We start from the raw sequence: 22,811 nt of genomic DNA on the forward strand, positions 1-22,811 counted from the left end.
AACTGAACAATCAATAACCATGAAATTGATACAAGGCTCAGGGAACATGGAAGGGCTTTTGAAAATAATCTTAATACTACTGTATGTTAATACCAACTTACTGTACGAGTGAAGAGTCAGAGTTGTTTCACTGTTTACCACTCAGTGAAGTGCTGGCAGGAGGTAAACTGTCCCTAGCTCATGTTCTCTTGCTAGTGAGACTAAATGACTACACCCGTATGAGCCTCTGTGCTGTGTATCACTAAGGCCTTTAAGACTGTTTACACAAACCTCTTTTAAAGAAGCCCAAACTGAAATATGATAGTGCAGTATTTCTGAAAAAAAAAGCCCTACTAAAACTAAACCATTTTGAACCTATGTTCAAGACTTGTTCAAGACAGGTTACACAGCATGTAAACAATTAGCACAGGAAATTGTGAAATAATAATGACACAATTTGTTATCCCTTACCATTTTTCAATAATCTGTAAAAATATAGTGTTAAGACTTCTACATTATGGGTAAAATGTAATTGATGATGGTAGAAATAGCCCTTTGATAATCACTCTATGTTATATTTAAATTGGGAATATTGTTCAGAAAGGAAAACACTTTTAATTTGTTATTTTGAAGTTTTTTTTAATTGAGGAAAACACATTAAAACAATTCACAAGACACTGACATACTATGCTGCGATGTACAGTATATTAAACTGATAGTTGTTTGCTAGAATGTGCCTCTTTCCTCTAAAAATGTATTTCCTTGAAGAGCAGCTCAGAGTGATACTCACTGCGGAGTACAGAGAAGATGTACTGGAAACCAGTGATAGTGAGGACCCATGGACTGCAAAAAATAAGAAACTTGATCATACCTTTTTCTGTAGAATTTTTAAACAGAAATATCAAAGGAAATTTCATATCACCTGTATTGTCCTACAATTCTAAACATCAGAAAAGTTCCTGACAGTCTCCACTACTACTCTGTACTCAGATACTTATATCTATATATGTCTACAGAAGATACTGCATCTGTAACATATATAAATGTCATCCTGAATAAGAGTTACAGAGGGATAAGTGTTGCGGCTACAGATATAAGATAAGGACATTTATTGGCCATATACAATTTCTTGCATTAGGAATTTGTCTTTTTGCATTCCCCAGCTTGCTCTCCATGAGACACACAGACAGGGAGAGAAGCTTGGGGTCAGAGCGCAGGGTCAGACATTTATATGGCACCCCTGGAGCAGTTGGGGTTAAGGGCCTTGCTCAGGGGCCCAATGGAGGAGGATTCCTCTGCTGGCCGCGGGATACAAACCAGCAACCTTCTAGCCACAGGCGCAGATCCTTAGCCACAGAGCCACCGCACCGCCTCCATATATACATACAGTATATGTTTATGCCCTCACAAAAGTATTCCCGAATACTCAGACCTTTGCCAGGCACTGTGTGTATTTCTACGAATTTAAAGAACTATAATTGAGGTTTTCCTGAGTCTTTTATAAGTCACAAGCGCTATCCATGGCCTTGAATGTACGTGATGTTCATCCATCCATCCCTCCGTTATTTTTACACTTTATATTAAAATGTACATTAAAATGAAATGAAAAAGAATTTCTCTGTGACTGCCACCAAATGAATCTAAAAAATGCCATAATTATTTTCAGGTTTTAGTTCCACATAAGATATGTCTTTGCCATGTCATGAAGATGACAATCTTATCCCTACTTGGTCACCAACTACTTGGTAGTGGACTTCACTACATTTATACATGATACTACAATTCATTTCACTACATTTATAAATGATAAAGAACATCGATGTGCTCCAGTCCACCTGCTTACCTTCCTCCGTGCTGTCCCTGAAGGACTCAGAGCGGCTCATGCCACGAGGCCGCTCCTCAAGAGAGGTGGCACTGCCACACAGGATATGGGACTCTCCGTACAGGTCAAAGGCCGAGTCCTGGGCAGGAATACTGTTCGAGCGGCTCATACTTGGTCCGGGGAGGTTGAACTGTGACAGGTTTGTGGGGCTCACTAAATGACAGATTAGAAATCATTAAAAACTTTAAAAAACGCCCAGGATACATATGAGACACAAGATTTAAGTTGAAACGTGAAGAATGGTGAGGTGAAACTAAATGTAAAGCATTATATGAACTAACGGTGTCAATACTGTACTGTAACTGTTCAAGATGTGACGCATTCAACACAGAAGGAGGAATAGTTGCATTGAGACTTAAAAGGTGATCTTAATGTAGTGAATGTAAAGATGATGGAGAGACCCACCCAGGTTGGAGTAGTGGTATTTGCAAGCTGCTGAGCTGGAGGTCCCAGAAGGGGAGGCAAGTGGGGACTGACTGCCGGTGTCCTGCAGGCCCCCCGTGGAGTGAGAACGGAGCCACTCCTTCCCCTCCTCCTGAGAGGTCTGCCGAGAAGATGGCGGATACCTACAGAAGGTAGGCAACACTGTAATCAAGGCTCTCTTCCACTCACACATACTGTACGTACGCTAGTGGGTGGACACACACAGTACACACAAACCCTCTCTCACACAAATATGGAGACTGCTCTCTATTTAATGGCTGATAGCTGGGGGCACCCTTATCACTTCAGTTAAGCCCTTTCGAGAATGTATTCATGCTTAATCCTGTAAGTGCATAAGCAAGATATTTCTATTTCTGCAGCCTTGTGTGCCTCCTTTCAAGATAATGGAACACAAGGCTGTCAGTTTTAATATTTTTATCTTCTTTTTTTTCTGAAAGAAAAACTTGTTTATATTTCCCTTGTGTCAACAGTGAATACTTGATCTTGCACTTCTCCAGAAAGAAAGCCTCATTCAGACTCTTAACATTTCTCACATGAAATACTTGGTGTGTCGGTGAAAGATTGCATTGTCAGAAAGGCTTCATCCTGTATACTTTGGAGCTCAAGGGAAAAATGTTTTGGCAAATTTCTAAATTATTATTTTCATAATAAAATCATTTATTACCAGGTTTGTTCTGCTTTTTATTCATTATTTGTTCATTAAGGTTAATTGTTAAATTTAGTTTAATTGTTAAATTAATTGTAGAATATGATGTTTTATGAATGAAATGATATATGGTAAATACTTATACAGAAAAGAACAAACTATAGGAAAGATTAAACATAATTCTGGGTATTCTTCTGCTTATTGGAATAAAATCTAAGTAAATTCTGTGGTACTGTTTTTTTCTGATTTCAGCTGTGTTGTTGGACTTTTGTTGTACTTCTTTGTACTAGCAGAAAAAACAAAAGCTTTGAACTACATCTATTCAAGGAATTACCTTTTGTAAAAGTGAAGGATAACAATTTCAATCGGTTGGTGACCAATCATTTCTTTAAATGGAAAGATCTGCCTCACTAAATAAATACAAGTACACACAAACGCTGTACTAAAAACACACCAGAAAACCAATGGCAATCTTTTGTCATTTTAAACAATTTTCAGCATTTTGTTCAAGATGATAAAGGAACATTGTTGTTCCACAGACATGCTATAATTTATTTCTTCAATTTGATCCATCAGGAACAACTCCAGCCAGAATACCATAATGAATGAGACAGCAATCAGGAAAACATAATTCAGGTACGCACAACACATTCTGGTCTGAACGAACTGTTGCTTCTTAATGAGGCTAGACATCATGTCAATTGATCTCAAGGGAGTAAGCCTGCTATAAGTATTGCTTTTTTTCACTAATTTCTGACACTATAAAAGCAATCTTAACACTTTGATTCAGCACTTACAGTCTGCCTCTTTTCAAATCTTTGCATCCTGTTGCAAACAATGGTTACAGAAGAAATTATTTGAAGGTCATTGATTGAAGAATCCACATAAATAACTTTATGCCAGAGGTGGATAATGTTTATATACAGTATGGGGTCTACTATTACCTACTGAGGCAGAAAGCACCTACAGTATGAGCCATTGATATGTTGATAACAAAATACAATTTTATTTCTTTTTTTAATTTTGGAGGGCAATGAAAATCCACATCAGTCGGGACATGAGCAGTTCTCCTCATCATGAGCAGTATCAACTCATCCTTCCTCAAGTCTGCACCTCCATGTTATATGTCTGTCTGAGAGCTAGGGATTGTCCCAGCAAAATCTTCTGTTCTCTGTTTCTGTCACGATTATAGTCCCCCCTCCTTAAGGGTGCTCCAGCCCTTTCACTTTAGACTTCATTCTGTGCACCTGATCCCTTTTACCCAGCCCACCTTAAAAGCCAGGCGCTGACGCTCATCCTGGCTCTGCATCTGGTTTCCGCACCATGCGAGTCCGGGACCTGGAAGCGCCTGGTCCCTTTAAGGTTTTACCTCTGTTCCTGTTCCTAGTCCGCCGGTTCCGACCCGGTTCATGGTTTTTAATTCCTTGTTTTGATGGATCTCCTGGCTTTGGACTTACTCTTGTGTTTCTGGATACCCTCTAAGGATTACTCTCTTGGATTGTTTGCCTCGGCCACACCTCCCCCGTGCACCAGCGCACTTCGGACACGCCCCCCTGTTTTCAGCCCCGTATTCCTGCATGACGTTTTCCCAGTGTTTCCCCACTTCTTTGGATTGTGTCGCCCGCATAGGGTCCGGAAAGAACTGTTCGTTACAGTTTCTTTCTATAGTCATGGATGAGATAAGCATCTTTTTGCAGGACAAGCAGTGTCAAAGATTCATTGTGGTGATTGTGTTGATTCTAAAGGTTAAATACAAAAATAAAGTGGCTACTTTTCCTCAAATCTTAATTTTTTGTAAGCAACCAAACTTTGTTCACCAAAAGTAAAACAACAATGCATGAGCTACTGTACAATATATGATATCGTAGAAGTACACATGAATTATATAATATTGTAGAAGATGTTATATAGGAAAGGTTAATTGTACCTTAATCCTTTTTTGGGGAGTGTGTTTCTGTCAAGATGCATGCTGTTGAATAAAAGGAAAAGTTATTATAACACAGAGACCTTCAAACATAACTGGTCTTCAGCTAAATCGCTCACAGAAATAAGTTTAGTGACATTTACAACCTTCTTTGCTACATAAAATATAATGTAAAAAGACCCCGAAGAGCATACATTATGGACTGCACATTTCAGAGACTCATAAAAGTAAATTAAATGAAAATCAATCACGTGCTCTTGTAAAAGGTTACAGTTTTCACAATAACATGTTTCAATATTATTCACTCTGCTGTTTTCTAATCACATTACAAACCTAAGTGGTAGTTGTTATAACACTCTAATATTCTCAAACGGCAATCATTGTAATTGTATTGCACAGTTTCCTATATATTTTTACTACTTTTATTACCACAAATTACTAAAAACATTCTTCTGCCAAGGCCGTTGGGATGAGCACTTGACTTTAAAGGAGATACAGAAATGCTTTCTTCCCATTGAAGGATTAGTTAGAAAAAACACAATGTGCTTTTTGGATTCTAATTTTGGTAGCACTTTAATTTAGAACAGGGATATCAAACACAATTCCTGGAGGGCTTAGTGTATTCTAGTTTCTGTTTCAACCTGAGTTGTCAAAAAAACAAATTATTTTTTATACTTAGTCACATACAGGATGTCACTTAAGATCTTTTACAGAGCATACCTCAAAACACTCACTTCATGAAAAAGAACAGTTGCCTATAAAACTCTTTGTTTTCAGAATTTTCAGAGTCAGAATTAAAATATTACAATTATGCAGTTAATAAAATAATTAGAGTCACTATGTAACTAAGAGCTTGGGAACATAAAATAGAAGACATAAGTCCCTCCAGGAATTCAGTTTGACATTTAGGGGCAACCATGTCTATTTATAAATCCTTTATAATCTGTAACAGAGGAATAGAAAATTGATCAGTAACCTGGTAGGAACTGGCTCATTGCTAATTACAATGACAAAACTATTAAGAATATCATTTTAGCCTTTAATTTAAATATAAAGTAACTGAATGTTACTTAGAGACCACATCTTTTAACAGTCTAACAATTGCACAAGTGTTACAAAAACTTGTCTATTTTATGCTGTAATATGTGTTGCAAAGGAATAAAGAGCCAAGGCAATACAGAATAAAGTACACACTTTTTTGTTTTTCATGTAAACTTCCACTGGTGTTCCTAAAATGAGCTGTTCAGATACCCTTTTAACCAGAATAAAATCTTAGCTGCTAGGTACCTGGATATTCTGCACTCTGCATGGCCAAAGTGGTTCATGTTGCACGTGTCGTATTAGCAAGGTTGAGGTACATGTGAATCCAAGGACACCCTGACATCCCTACTTGCAGGTGGCTTAGTGTGTGCTGTCAACTGGGGTACTCTGAGTTGCTGCACCTCTATGGGCTGAGCTGCTAAGGAAATTTTAATGCTCATTTTCCTGAAATGGATGGGAATACTGACACTATAGCTTGTTTGCCCAACAACAGGACAGTATCTCTATGGAAATAAGTTATTTCCCTGGATTTACCTGTGCCTAAAGAAAACTACTTGTATCCCTGCTCTACTTGATTCTTAGAATTAACAACAGTAACAATGATCGACAATGACACATCAGGTCATCGCAACATTTTGATGAATTTCTCAAAAAACGGCTGAATTAAAACTTGTACCCCCAATGGTGCTTTTGCTCTATAATCTTGTTGGGGAGTGCAATCTTACCTTTCTGAAAGTGTAGATTTGACACTGCCGGTCCTCATCAGCAGGCTGTGAACCTCTTTGGGCGCAGTGGTGAGGCCGGTCAGAGAGCCGTGGTGACTGACAGGAAGGTCGATGGACTCTGAGCTGGTGTGGAGGCTGGTCAGGGACTGGTAGCTCAGGGTGTCCTTGCTGCCGGCTGAGGAGCTGCTGAGGTTGGTAGGCCACTGCTTACCTCCGGAGGTCAGGGAGTGGACAGAGGCTGGGCTTGAAGCCAAAGACTGGCTGAGACTGATGACATCGGTGGCAAGATCAGGACCCTTGCTGTAGAGGGGGCTGCTCCCCCCGCTCTGACCCCCAGTGCTGCCCATGCTGCCTGTGCCCGACGATGGAGATTCCAGGCTGCCCTGCCGTGCCAGCGTGGCGTGAGGGCTGCCGATCGCTGGGGAGTTCTTCACGGATTCCGGGTTGGCTGGAGAGCTCGGTTTTCCGCTTGCTTTGTTGCCGAACAATCTGAGGGAAAGGCCAGGGAAAACAAAATGAGTCATTCTAAAATATACGGTATATATGACCAATCATTTCCAGAATGTTCTTCACACTGCCTAAATCATAAAAGCTCTCCACATTTCATTTCTGTTCGCAAGATGCTGTCTTATACAGTATCTTAATCAGAATTTGAATATCTTAAACAAAGCCATATCCAGCTTCAGAATGGCTTCAGAATACAGTGATAAATGTGGGAGTTGTGTTTCAAATAATTGTTGATTAAATATAAAACCATGTGCTGATGTATTCCACTGAAAATCATATTTGAAACATGAAGAAAAACCTTTTTTGCATTGTTTTTTTTTCCTCTAGGCATTATTTAGACACTTTTTTCCATTTTACTGAAAGGCCTTGGTAGTTCTCAATGTAAAGTCTATCTTTAGCATTCAGTAAATTGAGAATATTGATGTACTCCAAATGCTTAATCCAACATGTGATTATTGTAAGATAGAAGGCAGAGATATTAGAAGAGTGCGTATCATAGGAAAAGCTCAAATCATTGGTGATAAATTAGACATCTCTTGTCTGAATCATTGTATGATATAATCAAGTGTTTTCACAATGACTACAGTAGGTCAAAGTTTACAAGATATGAAAGGCTTCCACAATACAGAGAAGAGAGCTTTCTCTTAAATTGTTTTAATCAAAGAGTCAATGATTCTACTGCAGTAATGAAAGTTTGACTATAGCTGTTTTGTACATTGTATGGTATTGCTTAATGCATTAAAAAATTCTTAAAAGCAGACCTATCCAATTAATCACACCTAATGTTCTGTCAAGCAATAGCACAGAGTTCAGCCAAATTCCATTACTTTTAAGTAGGTTTATGCTGATTCTCCTTCAAGATCACTTCAGGGAAAGGATTAACCTAGAATTAGTCACTCTAATAAAAGCTTGAATGCTACATAGTATTTCTTATCTATCTACCTATTTTCATAAGCTACTCATGGTGAGCCAGAGTCTATCCTGGCAGGCACAGGGTACAAGGTGGAACTACACCCTGGATGCTAGTTTACTGCAGGGTACACACACACTTACTCACACATGAGTGTGACACAATTTAGAGATACTGTACCAATTAATGTGGAAAGCTTGTCTATAGGAGAAAACTGCACCACACAGAGAAAGCATATTGATATAAGGAGTATACTTCATAAAGAAGTTTCATACAAAGCTAGATTTGAATCCAGAACCCAAGAGGTTTCAGGCCACAATACTCACTGACATGCCAATGTGCTTCCCTGTATCTTATCCATTTTAGAGATCTGAGGCCAGACTTAACTAATTTTAGCTCTCAGGTGATTGTCTTCTTTATGACAATAAACCATATGTACAGTATATGAATACAGATTTCATTGGCAACCAATACTGACTAATTGTTTAGGACAGTAATTCATCTAACACAAGATCAGGGATAGATTAATATACGAGGAAATGGTCTCACGAGAATTTACAGAGCAGACAAACAGACACTGTAACAGGAGCATGGCAAACCCAATTCTCGAGGTGTCAGAGCTTGTCTGTAAACTCAATGAGCTAATGAGCCAGTGATTTACACATGAAATAGCTTTCACCTTGTCGGGTTTAATCACACCCAAACAGTCAGCTAGCATGACCTGAATGCCAGATTATTTTCTTCTGCCATTGTTTTTGTTTGTTTTAGACAAGTTTGTTTTCTTTTTTATGAAGTGTTTGCTACATACTGTACTGCGTGTTTATAAAGAATTGCAATCAGCACTGTAGAAAATATATTTAAAACCATTCTGTAACTTATTTCAATTCCAAATTGCACATACACGATCATAAATACCATATGTTAATGGCAGTGGTATGAAATGTCACAGATACTTTTGTGATATTTTACATCCTGCGTGTGATAATTTTCAGTAAAATTGTGTAAATGCATCCCATCTACTGTAGTTCCTTAAAATAAACACTGGGGGGCATTATCATCTTTGTCACTCTGGGCTCTGCATAAACAGAGTAATGTAGAATTAGAGGTAAAAATGCCTAACCTAGGTGAAGCCTAACAGCAGGGAAAACACCCTCACATAAAACTGAAACTTTACATTTAGATTTACATACAAATCTCAACAGTCTGCCTAAGAAAATGGGCCTAGTTTATATGCTATAAAATAAACACAAAAAATAAATGCCTCAGAATTATTAACTCAAGATGTATTGTCTTTAGCAGACAATTATTGCCGATAGTTAAGGTAGACAATTGTGATCTATCTAAGGTTTTCACAAATACTGGAATATAGGATTCAAGACACAACATTTACCATGGAGAAGTGTAGCTGACAGATTCCCCAGTCACTTATCGGCCCTATTCTACATGAAACTCTTTAACTGAGTTAAAGATTTCATAACATAACGAGCAAAGGCAACTCACAACTTTGTAATTTTAGTACTCTCTTTGACATTAAAAAATAAACAGTATGATAGACAAAGACCTTGGTCGTGTCATGAAAGAGCTAGGGTTAAATATAAGTTTTTTTAGCTGTATAAAGAAATAAAAAAAATGGAAAAACTGAATAGATTCCTGGGCTTCACCGTATTATCAAAGAGAAATTCAGTGAAAGTCTTACCTGCGGAAGGTAGGGGATGCAATGTCCGGATATTTAGAGCCTGGCTGTCTCAATCCGGATTGGCCACTAGATGTGGGGCTAGATTTGGGAGAGCTGGACAGAGAAACGCTCTCAGAATCAGATACAGTCACTTTCTCTTTCTCCTTGTCAGTCTGGTTGACCGTGATGGGGCTGGAGCGCCCTGACCCCATCTTGCCAGTGTCCCTGCGCTTGTTACTGGTAGGGGTCCCAGCTGACTTGCTGCTGACATTGGAGTCAATGCTGCTGGAACTGGACCTGTGCCCACTCCTGCTGACTATCCCACTGGTGCTGGACTTTGCTGGCCGGGGCAGGCTACGGTACTGCAAGGGGACTTTGGAACTGACAAGCAACACACCGTCATCCTGGTTTTGAGAGCCATCTAGGCTAGTTTTGCGTCCTCCGTTCCCCTTCCCAGAAATGGCAGAAGACTTGGGAATTTTCCCAAGAGTGGCAGAGCCACTGGTGACTGTGGCCCCACTTGCTGTGATCAGAGTTCCTGACCCACTGCCCACTTTCTTAAAACCAAATGATCCAGTTGTAGGAGGCCGGGCAATGCCTGATGGTGGCTTCTTTCCTTCATCTCCACTGCTTTTACCAGCATCAGAGGGAGAGCGCTGAATGCCAGTACTCTTGGAGGTAACTTTTCCTTTTTCCGAAGCCTTGGCATCATCTGTTTTGCCTGCAATACATAAGACATTGTCTGACAAAATACTCTATAACTCTGTTTTTCTTCATTTAATAAAACAGTCTATGTAAAATAAAACAACCCTATGGACATATTTCTTGATTAATTAAGGGAAAGACAAAATACCATGTTACTTTTTATAGATTTTTCAGAAATCTTCTATTGGTCTTAGCAGCTCAAAAACACCATCCCAATAATTTGTGCTTTTTGGGTAAGATTTCTGCTACTGGTATCAATCAAGCATGGTGATCCATCCATCTATTTTCTAACTGTTTTTTTACAATACAAGGTCTTTAGATTGCCGGTCAGTTCAAGTAATCCCTAACCCCACCCTCAAAAGCATACTTTGTGAATATGACTAGTGCCAGCAATGAATGTTATAATAATATCAATTGTAATAATTGCTTACACTTATATAGCGCTTTTCTGGACACTCCACTCAAAGCACTTTACAGGTAATGGGGACTCCCCTCCACCACCACCAATGTGCAGCATCCACCTGGGTGATGCGACAGCAGCCATAGTGCTCCAGAACGCTCACTATACATCAGCTCTCAATGGGGAGGAGAGCAGAGTAATGAAGCCAATTCTTAGATGGGGATTATTAGGAAGCCATGGTAAGGGCCTATAGGAAATTTGGCCAGGACACCGGGGTTACACCCCTACTCTTTTCAAGAAACACTTGATTTTTATTTTACTTCCACCCATCCATTTTCTAACCACTTTATCCATCCATAGCAAGGCACACACACACACTGACACCAGGTGCCAGTTGTCCTAGAAGTAAATTAACTTAGCAGTATGTCTTTAGACTGTGGGAAAAAAAACAGGGCACCCGTATGAAACCCATTCAAACATGGGGAGAATGTACAAATTTCACACAGTTAGCAACACAGGAAATGAACCAAAGGCCTAGAGCTACAAGGCAGCAATGCTAACCACTACGCCACCATGCCACCTAAGCATGGCGATGATACAAGTGAATCAAAGACTGTTGCAAATAACTGCAGGAGAATGACACTAAAGGAAAATATATAGGAATGTACATCGCCATTTCTAAAACACTCATGCATCAGACAGTGAAAGGCTTACCAGGTGTTTTGAGAGTCCCACTTGTGGCCTTGGTTCGGGGCGGTGTTATCCCAACCTGAGCTGTCATTCCTCTTCTCCAGGAGCCGTTCTGAGAGACTGGCAGGCCTGTCTTTTGTCCGCTTTTGTCTGTTTCTTCATACTGCCCAGATGACATGCCCTTCCACTTGCCACTCGAATCCATGCTGCCATCAAACTCCTCATCTGCTTTCTTCAGATCGTCTGGTCTGCCCCACGCACCGTCATTGTCTGGCACGGGATGTTTCTCTGCATCTGTCTTCAACTGAAAAATGGAAACAATAAAAAACCTCAAATTACTATCGTTTGTGAAATAATATTCATTTTTCATCATTATCTGCTGTCAAATCATTCACCTATTCTGTAATATTTCACTTAGTGCAGAAACAAATGAAACAATTTTAACAAAATATGGGATGCCATTGTGTCCCTATGATGCATGCATCTAATGGCCTCCTTTCTTATAAAAGTGAACATACTGTATCTTCCACAGCTACACTACTCAAAATACAGGATTTAAATTCCAGACTGCGGTAGCAATTTAAATGTCCTGAGACAAGGTAAGGAAAATGAATCTTGTTGCACATTGCAAAAAATACACATCTAAACCATTATCAGCAACAGAGCCATTAGGACCTGCAAGGCTTCTTCCTTATTACTTACAATACCTGCCACACTGCTTGATTCCCATCAGGCTTTGTTGAACATTAATTTATGCCAAATCTATAATATAGTATCAGTCTGACACTTGTAGAGAACTCTCCCCATAAAAAATAAGCTCCAGGAATGCTGTCAGACATGCCATGAAAAGCAGACAATAAATTAGAAACAGAAAAAAATGTTTCTCAGTGATTTCGCAAAAAAAAAGTAAACAGAGTACTGGATAAATACAGTAACTTGTTTAGTAGCATCATTACTTATGGTGATACATGTTTGTTTCCCTAATTACCTTGTGCTCTCTGAGCAGCAATGTGTGATCAACATGCTAAACCATGTCTTTACTTTATCTTCCCCAAACTTTGCAAACCAATCTTCCAATGCAAACTTGAGCAGGAATGCTGTCAGACGTGCTCAAGTATTTTTTTTTCTTTTCATCACTGAATTTAAAAAGTGAAAAAATGGTTATAGATAACTCAATAATCTTGTAAACCAGAAATATTACACTCTACAGATCAGTGGTGTTGTGCTCAGTACTTCTGTCTGTAGGCAATAGATTTTTTTAAGTTATACTGTATGACCCACATGCTTACAAGTCAGATGGGTTTCTCACTATGTTCTGTTTATAGCTTCTTCTTACCTCTTCCTGAACTGTTCAACAATACTTGCCTCCTCTGACAGTGAATTAGATTACCCTAAACTATGCACATACTGTACATAAAAAAGCAGGTCATCAGGAAAGACACAATACCTGGGCGCCCTTGCTCTTCCGGGAAGAAGCGGCGATATTGGAGTACGAGCTGACGGATGAGGTGGTGTTCAGATCATCTGTGCTGATATTGTCCAGAGTGTCGCTGAGTCCGCTGCTAACAGAGCTACTATCATCCCAGCTAGAAGAGAAGGAAGGTCAAACTTTCATCAGGGCAGATTTTTAACTTTAGAAGGAGTCCGCTTCATAAGGCACGACCACTCTGCTTTGGGTCTGCCTTATCACCTCTCTTCCCACTCGGCCTGGCTATTGCTCAGCTGCAGGACCTACGGCAGCGTCAGAGGTCATGTGCACTGCTGTTGGCAAAGCTGTCATCACTACGGTCAACATCTGTTAAAGTCTTCCGCAATATGCCAAGCATAAGCTAAACTTAAAGTTCTCATTTATTTTAATTAAAGAGGTTCAGCTGTAAGGACAGCAAGAAATTACACTGCACAGCTTTCTGAGGTTTTGGCAGCAACTTAATTTAATCGGTTCTGCACATTCTGCATCTGCTCCTAACCTCAATTTCTGCACCAACTCCATTGACTTTCAATCAGTGCATGCCTCTTCAGTCTTCCTCAGAGCTATTTATTATGTTTTAATTTTTTTTTTTACATTTATTGACTGCTCACTGTCTCTGTCTTCAGCGTGGACACAGTTTGATGCTAGTCTCTCACTGCTGATTCATCTGAATATTAAAATGAAGCTCTTTCTTTTTAAAAAGGAATGACTATGCCTATAACTGACATGATAATTACTATTATGTAGCAATAACTAAAAAATCATTAAACATGAGAGAATTATAAAGAACCTTTAATTAATTTAATTTTTTTATTATCATGATAGAGCATTGTGAAACAGATATACTGTAGATATAAAAAGACAAAAAGAAATAGTGAAAAGGTGTGTTTCTTTATTAATATATTCATTTTTTCTGTGACATTTACTCCTTGAGACATGACATTCACTCTGTATGTTAATGTGATAGCAATCTCATGCATATTAGCAGTCAACATTTCTTTCCACACATGCACACGCATACACACACACATCACATTAATGTGGTTGCTATATCAACAGACCCAGCCCTGAAGAACACTCCAGTGAGAGACAGAGAGCCATCCAGACTGTGTGGCTTCACCCTTAATTAACATCTGAGGGGATTTGACAGTGTTCTTTAACTTTTAATGGTGTCATGGAAGGGTTGGCCTCCCTGCAATAAAATGTCAATTTGGGCTATGAAGGATTATGCTCCAGTGAAATATCCATCATAACTGATAATGTAGAGGAATGGAAAGAAAACCCAACCAAGCCCAGCGTTTCATACTGCATTATTCTCCCATCTTCCCATCAGCAGGATCCTATGTAATGTTCACCTAAATTTTCTGTTTCTGCACCATGACACCCTACTTGAAAATCTAGCTGGATTCACACCTGGCTTGTTTCTTTGTCTTGTTTTTTTATTTTGCATTCAGTGCTTCCAAGCTACCTTAACACAAGGGTGAGATGTTAACTGACATACAAATTATATTGCTTTCAGTCTGTTACTTGGAACAATCTTCCACTCTATTCAGCTGCTTTTTGCAGTTTGGTAGAAAGCTGAGCATTCAAAGCAAGAGAAGATCTGCCACGAAAAGCAGACAATAAATCAGAAAAAAAGAGAAATGGAAAAAAAATGTTTCTCTGTGATTTGGTAAACAAAGAGTAAACAGAGTACTGGATAAATGCAGTAACTTGTTTAGTAGCATCATTACTTATGGTGATACATGTTTGTTTCACTAATTACCTTGTGCTCTCTGAGGAGTAATGTGTCATCAACATGCTAAACCATGTCTTTACTTTATATTCCCCAAACCTTGCAAACCAATCTTCGAATGCAAATTTGAGCCACACAGCAATAATTACAGATTTACAGTAAGTATTAATTCTTTTCCATGTGTGATCTATTTAATACTACATTTAACCTCTTTAATTTAATTTAACGTGGAAAGGCATTCCAGGCTATTTTTTATTTAAAAAAATGATTTACCATAATACTGAATACTGTCCACTGCAATACTGAAGTATTTTATACTGACAAAATACATTTGCTTTTAAGGTGAATTATACTGAGCATCAAAAGGCAATTCACACTTACAACTTGTTTAAAATTTACCAGATTAACTGACATTTTATTAAACAGACAAAATAAAGGTATATTAATTATTCTGATTATAACATCTGTCATAAATGGCAGACTACTGTACCATGTGTGGCCACTGCTGGGAGCAATACAAGCTGTACATCTGCCACACATGCTTTGCAAAAGGTTGCAGAAGCTGACTTGGAGGATTCTGTCCCATTCCTCCTGTACAGCCTAGGTGACACGTGCCTGTTCACTGGTCTTCTGAGCATTAGAAGCCACATTAATTCTAACCCACACAAAAGTTCAATTGGGCTAAGGTTACATTAAATAGAGCACCCATATCACAACTGTCACATTCTCATTTTGGAAGAAAGCCGTTGAAATACTTGTAGCATGAGGATCTACCTTGTCCTGCAAGAATGTAGTCACATACACTTGGGCCAACAGAAAGAATAGCAGATGAGGTTCCAGGACTTGATCAATTTAGTGTAATGGAGTACTGTACCAAAAGACATTCCTGTTCAGACTATCCCTCTCACTCGCTTGAGGGATTTGGCAATCTGTCTTGACTTGTGGTCTCCCAGATCTTGGCCTATCGGTGACTGACTGAGTTTGGCTGTGACACCTTGCCAGATTAGAAATTGCTGCCTGTGAATACCCTATATGTTGAGTGACAATGCTCAAACTTAGTCCAGCCCCCAAGATACTGTACCAATAGCAAGAAGGAACTGTTCTCTTGATAAAGAGGACATATTTGGTTCCTTTACATCTTCTTTCTTGATTTCCACCAGGCTTGATATTCAACAGGTTAAATCACCTCATGATCTGTGCTCAATTACTTCTCAGACTGATGATTTAATGCATATGCAATTAGTTAAAGTCACTAAGTGTTTCATGATCAGTCATGAAAATCAATTAATCAAAACAATATCAAAACATTTAACATCCAAAATTTGTAATTTCTGTGACCTACATACATATATACATGTACATAGATTGATACATTTCTTTTTTTGCTCAGTATTCAATAATTTATTTCCCATTGATTCATCTACAAATTAAAATAATAATGATGAAAATAGATTTTTCAGTTTGATTTCAGTTTGACTTTTTATTTCAAATTATATGTTTAGAGAAAATCAAAACTTTGTACTAAAATGCTGTTTAGGAACCTATATTTTCTTTCTCTTTGGCATACCAAGACTCACCTTTATCAAGAATGTTTAAAAAATGTTACTAATGTTTCTCCTTCCTCGTGTACACTAAATATCTGCTGTCTTTTGGGTCAGTTCTGTCTGTTAATCCTTTGCTTAAAGGGTTAATTATTTTTCTATTATTTGTTAAGTGTGAACAAATTAGGTAAATGCAAACCTGATATGATCTGAAAGGAGGCAAAGCAAATCTTAATTAGGCATTCATTCATAATTCATGCAAGACAAATTTTAAATCCACACAAACAGAATATGATTATAGCTTTACAATACACCCGAAGCATTTGGTTCAGAATTGGGATAAAGGGTGCTTAAGTGTTTTTGCTAACTGCAACTGAAGTGTATTCAACAGATATCTGGAATATACCAGTCATTAGAAAAAATACATCAATATTCTTTTCACATTTATAGTTAAGATTTGTCGGTGTCCAAAACAGAAAAAAAATCATAGTTTTGTTATAAATATAAACCCCTAAACTGCATTCAGTATGCTGAATACAAAATACTGTATCACACAGGTTTAATATTCACAACACCAGTTCCCTCTTATATTTTATTAATTTCCACTTACATTTGAGATGCCAACAACTTTATTTGCTTATTTATACAGAGTTGGAAAGTAGTGTTAAAGTTTTTGGCATTTGTGTTTTAGACTTTTAGACTTGTAACTTTTAGACTTGCTTTTGACCAATTCTGTTTTCCAGTTAGAAACATTAAAGGGATACTAAATAGTGCTAAAAAGGGGGAAGATTTAGTGAAAATTTGGATGCTCACCTTTAAATTGTGAATTAAGTCAGCAAAAACTGTACTGAAAAAACAGAAACTAAAATATAAGGCAATACTAGTTGTATACACTTTGGCAGCGATTATACAGGAGTTGTTTTTTTGTGTGAAGCCTGTGCCCCACACTGTGAGGGTACAATTTATGTACATTATTTTTTTAATATGGCTGTACGTTTATTTTTGCAAGGTGTTGTTGTTACACCCTGGTGAGACAGAGCATGAAGCTCCTGGACCCCATGGCAACAGTCCACGTTCACACATGGAGTCAAACAAATGTGCCGTGAGAACGCGATCAGGATGTGCTGTCTGTGCCACCTGCCTCCACTAAAAGGCAAGGTAATTACCTCATCAGTTCCAAGATACTTAACCCCTGCCCTGTCCATAGTCATATGCTCTGTCCTTGAGCTTCCTAACTATGGAAGTGTTCCTTGCACGAACCAGCCTGCTAGTACTCCATTAAATTTTACAACTTCCAGTACTCCGCCTAAATCAGTCGGACTCCTCAATTCCGAGACAGAACCTGATAGTCAGCCGAATCTCAATCCGTCTCCTAGTTGCTACGCATGCACATGTAGCGTCCTTGGCCACCAACCTGACCTCCTTGGCTGAACAGCTTCCCTTTTCTGCTCTGCCCAGCTGCGCCATGCATTTCTGGCTTTGTTCTGCCTAGCTGCACTGCACATTCTTTGTGCTTCCCGCCTTCTCTCTGTCTGCCTGACCAGGTCATCCCCTGCTCTGCTAGTTAGCCCAGCACATCCCCAGCACTCACCTGTCACTGCTTTCACAGTGAACTAGTGAGTGGATTCCACAGACACAGGAGTCTCCAGGTCATAACAGTTGGATGATATGTCTCGACAATACTATTTGCAATAGCTTACAGAAGATGACCTTTTAAAAAAATAGATTTTTAACCTTTCATGGTTCTTTTCATGGGTAATACCCCCATTGAAAATGTAATTGAAAATCTTTTCGGTCTGTATAAATGTATTCAGTGCCACAGTGGTACGTGTGAAATTCCAATACAAAGGTTTTACATATTTCATTTTCAAAAACCCTGTTTAACGAATAATATATGTGTAAGCTTTACAACAATCACATTCTAAGAACAGCAGAATGTCTGCAGCCTTAAAGCAAGTACATGTGTGAGAGGAAAATTACAAAATGACCATTGATTTGTCATAACAGCATCTACCTTTGCCTTAGGAAAATGAGCTGTGAACTTGCCTGACTGTTTTCAGCATTGGCCCAGCAACCATGTAACTATTTAATTATGCACTAATACTACCTTCTTAATTGTGTCAATTCAAAAGAGTCTGAAAGGATGTATTAATAATGCTTCTGAAATGCCTAATAATTTCAGAAGCCACTATTATCACAAAGTCAGCAATGTGCAAATGATGCGCAACTGTTGGTTGTTCCACTGCCTGCATCCTTGACAGAATAATCTATGTGTGGTCCAAAATGACCAAAATCAGATACTGTTCATTGTTGCTTCTTCCAGTTTTTGTCCAAGGTCTGTTATTTTCTACAAATTCTACAAATAGGGAGTGAGTGATACAAAACAGTAATTTATATACTGTGCATACTGTAAGTCTAAAGACTTACAGACTGCACTGTGCTCAGCCATTTTTTGACTGAAATAATTCAGCCTTTTGGAATGAAAGAGAACAGAAATGTAGTTTTTATCCTATTCTATCACAGAGAATTTGTCATTTACTATCAAAATTCATCATTTCATATTTACTTCATGATGTTTCTGTTACAAAATATTTGCATAAATACTTATTGCCTAGAATATAAAACCCATGTAATTTCTCATTTTTTAAATAAAACAACATACAGACATATATTGATAAGTGGGTGAGAAACAACTGAGATGCGGCAGTCTTCTATTGGTTACAGATATATTTTTTAAACACAAGGTCCACATTATGATAATTATTAGTTTATGAATGGTATGCTTTAAAAATCAATAGGTTCTCCAATGTCAAAGCTGTAATGCCTTTAGGTATACAATGCATTGTGCTGTATTTCTTTTAACCACTTCAAGGAAATCATATATTAAAATAACACTGGTAACTACAGTGTAACAAACCACCCGAAATCCCTGAATGTTTTCTATAATCATTTCCTCCTGTATGCAGTTATGTATTATTTACTGAAGTATTTATATTGCCTGGAAATAGTTTTGTTTCTGCAACCTCTGCATCCATGCCAACAGTATTCTCTTTTCAGCATGTACCGTAGCCTTCTTTCATAAACATCTGGTGCTGCCACAGTTACTTAAAATCAAGGAATTAGTGGACCACGTCCTGCGAGTCTTCTGGTGCTTCCTATCACATGATTTTGCTTTTAGAATCTTATATAAAAATATCTTTACCGCTACTAGTCTTAGATGTGCAGCACACTTACTTAACAGCTTCCAGGGCAGCAGTATAGTAAAGTAAAATAATGCTAGTGTCCCTATACAGAAAACCGACCATCATATCAGCGATTTACAATAAGCTAATGTGAAAATGTTTCACAGAAAAACATGAAAATAGCTTTCAGTGCAGAGAAAAGGTTGGTGAACCCCCTAGACTGCTCCTTATTCTCTTTTTACACCTAAAATGTAATTAGATATTCATGAAGGTGTTAAACCTATCTATGCTCACATGTATAACATGAAGACATGTTATATTTAATTATATTTAACTGATTGATTAGCAGTAAATATCATATTGTGAATAAGTATGATTTAAATGTAATACAGTAACTGATGGCACTTTCTTGAGGAGTTGAACTAGACATATCCTTTAACTGTCAATATGTATATGAATTTTGGACTATTCCTCCTTACAGAAACAATTTAGATTAGTGACATAGGAGGGTTTCCTTGCACGGACAGCCTACTTCAGGCCCTACCATAATATTTCAATGGGTTTACACTACTACTCGGCCATTTCAAAACACAAGATTTCTTCTTCAGTCATTCTGTTGTAGATCTTTTTTAGAATTATTGTCTTGTTGGCATGACCCACTTTCAACACAGCTTCAGCTGTCAAATGGATGGCTTGACACCCTCGTTGATACAAACCAAATTCATGATCCAATCAATAATGGCAAGATGTCAGCAGCAAAGTTACCCCAAACCATACTCCCACCATCATGTTTTACGCACTGGATGATTTTTTTTTCTCATTACAACAGTGTTTGTTTTTTCGCTACACAAAACGCCTCACATTGTGGCCAAACTGTTCAACTTATGACTAGTCTGTCCAGAAAACATTATTCCAGTGGTCTTTTCCTTCATCCAGGTGCTCTTTGGCAAGCAAATGAGTGGCAAAATTATTTGTAGAGAGCAATGATTTCTTTCTGACTATGCTTTCATGAAAACCATTCATCAGTTTTTACCTGATGGTAGCAGCATGTACACTGACATTAACCACAGCAAGAGAGGCCTTCAGATTCTTGAAGGTTATTCGGGGATTCTTTGTGACTCCCTGGATGATTTTCCAGGTTGCTCTTGGGGAGATTGTGGCATTATAACAGGTCCTGGTAGAGTCACCATGGACTTAAAAATTTTTCATTTTTAGAGTGTCTGACTCTGGATAGACTGAGCCCCAGATGTTTAAAAATGGTTTCATAACCCTTTCCAGACTAATGAGCTCAAATACTCTTTTTCTGATGTCCTCTGAAACCTCATGTGTTTCCACTAACCTGTACGGTGCAGGACAGGTCTGGGAAGAATCTTCCCAATAATCTTAAATTATCTATTATGAAGTGTGTGTGAATGAAAAAAAAAACAATCAAATGTATGTTTTTTCATAAAACATGGGCATTTTGTTTAAACATTTAATATTTCACTGTAAACAGAACAATGCCACTTATGTAAAGGAACAATTAAAGATTACTTCCACGCTGAAAAGCAAAAAGAAGAATCAACATTGAGCCTTCTTCTGGTATGAGCTGAAGAAGAGTGTATTTTATATTTTAGAATATATTTTCAATGAAACTGAGGTAATTCTTTCTTCCCTGTTTGATGAGCTGTCAAAATATAGTAACTGCTACTTTTATAATTCATTTAATGTATTTAATCCACTTCTTAATAAGATTACCAATTTCCTTCTCTTGTTTCTAACACTCTTATTGGTCATGGTTAGTACAGCTTAACCAAGAGAGACTGAGAAGATTTGATTTTAAAAACCAAATTGGTTTACTGTTTTTGTAAAATTGAATTCAAAGTGAAAATCCACAGTGGTCTCCTCCAGGGCATTTTTGGCTGTCGTTAATTCTCTTTTTCCTCCATTTAGATGCATGCTACTTGTTTTCTGTAGAAAAAAAGTGTCTTTATTAATGCTCCACAGAACAGTTAAATTATGTAGATAAGGCCCAAATATTTACCTTATCAAAATTATGAAGTATTAAGTGTGACAAACATTCAGAATCTATGTATTTCTTAATAATCTTGTAAATCCACAGATGACATTTTATAAGTGTCTGCAATGAGTAGCTCTAAATTAATTTTTCACCTTCTTATTACACTTTACTGGGTATGTGTCGTGACGCTTGTAAAAAACTTAGATACACAGATACACTCTATGTAAAAAATTAAGGACCATATTTCACAGTAAACTACCCAAATCAAAGGATTTATCCAGTGTATTATAATACTGATTAAATGCAAGATCAAATGGTAAAAAACAGGACTTATAATTTTGCCAAAAACATTTTACAATTTTTGCATTCCTCACACAAATAAAAGGTAGACCTGTGTCCCCTTTTGCAATGTACAAAGTTCTCAGTACAATACAGAATAATGTTTTACTGAACATCTGTGTGGTAGTTTCACAGGTGTGGTAGGACAATGCACATTCTACAATTACTATATACTACTACCTAGCTGTAACAAATACCCATGTCCACAGTGGTCAGCATAGGAAAGTCAGTATTAAATGGAAGTAAGTACAATTTGTTATGATGATTTAAAAAACCAAGGCAATAAATTCACAGTAAGCTTCACAGAAAGGCTAAAGATGGCCCTGCAAAAGTCTGCCTTTACTTTATACTGTACAGGATTTTTAAAGATAACTGAGGCTGATTCTAGAAAGTAAAAGGAATAGCATGGCAAACAAGGTGTTAAGTTTCACTTTCTAAAAACCAGATCTAGGCTGACTCTTCTAGAGAGATGAAAACCTGTAAAAGTGCAGCTGCATTGACTAAATATTTCATTACTTCATGTCTCATAATGTCTGAAACTAGCTCAATCCTTCTTGATCGGACTGACAGCCCAGTAAGGCCTAAAAAGAGTACTGTTGTCGCTCATCATGTCAGACATTATTTATAAAGTAATGGCATTCTCCACACATTTTTTGCAGGTTGACTTTAAATGGCACAGCTTACATAAAAATCAATAGCTGCATCACAGTACGAGCCCATTGATTACAGTACTAGAAATCACAGCTGCAGCAAATAGGGAGTTATTTTTTCCTAACATCAATTTCCTGTATTACCCAGCCCTGCTGCTCAATAAACACCTAAAAAATAGCCGTCCTTTATCCTCCAATTACACAGCAGCTGCTGTGCTTCATTTGGGATCCTCTTCAGAGAGGTGAGGATGCAATGGTATATGTTCACCATGAGAAATATTCTCAAGCAATATTAAAAGCTCATAAATAATGCCCTTACAGGAGTCAATCTACAGTAGACATGTTTTTTAATTTACTGTATTGCTTGCT

General features: G+C 37.9%; 1 protein-coding gene across 3 annotated transcripts in view; it reads right to left on the reverse strand.

Annotated features, from left to right (window-relative positions):
* Positions 1 to 22,811, reverse strand: part of nav3 (neuron navigator 3) — a 205,588-nt gene that overhangs the window by 42,166 nt on the left and 140,611 nt on the right. For all 3 annotated transcript variants that reach the window (XM_088923320.1, XM_088923319.1, XM_088923318.1), the window contains 8 exons: positions 12,976 to 13,114; positions 11,553 to 11,832; positions 9,755 to 10,454; positions 6,642 to 7,130; positions 4,879 to 4,920; positions 2,267 to 2,427; positions 1,823 to 2,014; positions 770 to 822 (listed from right to left, as the gene is read on the reverse strand). In XM_088923320.1, coding sequence (XP_088779446.1) covers positions 770 to 822; positions 1,823 to 2,014; positions 2,267 to 2,427; positions 4,879 to 4,920; positions 6,642 to 7,130; positions 9,755 to 10,454; positions 11,553 to 11,832; positions 12,976 to 13,114 — 2,056 coding nt within the window. The remainder of the gene's footprint in view (positions 1 to 769; positions 823 to 1,822; positions 2,015 to 2,266; positions 2,428 to 4,878; positions 4,921 to 6,641; positions 7,131 to 9,754; positions 10,455 to 11,552; positions 11,833 to 12,975; positions 13,115 to 22,811) is intronic.

The sequence above is a fragment of the Atractosteus spatula genome, chromosome 8, assembly GCF_055471065.1.
Source record: "Atractosteus spatula isolate fAtrSpa1 chromosome 8, fAtrSpa1.hap1, whole genome shotgun sequence".
NCBI lineage: Eukaryota > Metazoa > Chordata > Actinopteri > Semionotiformes > Lepisosteidae > Atractosteus > Atractosteus spatula.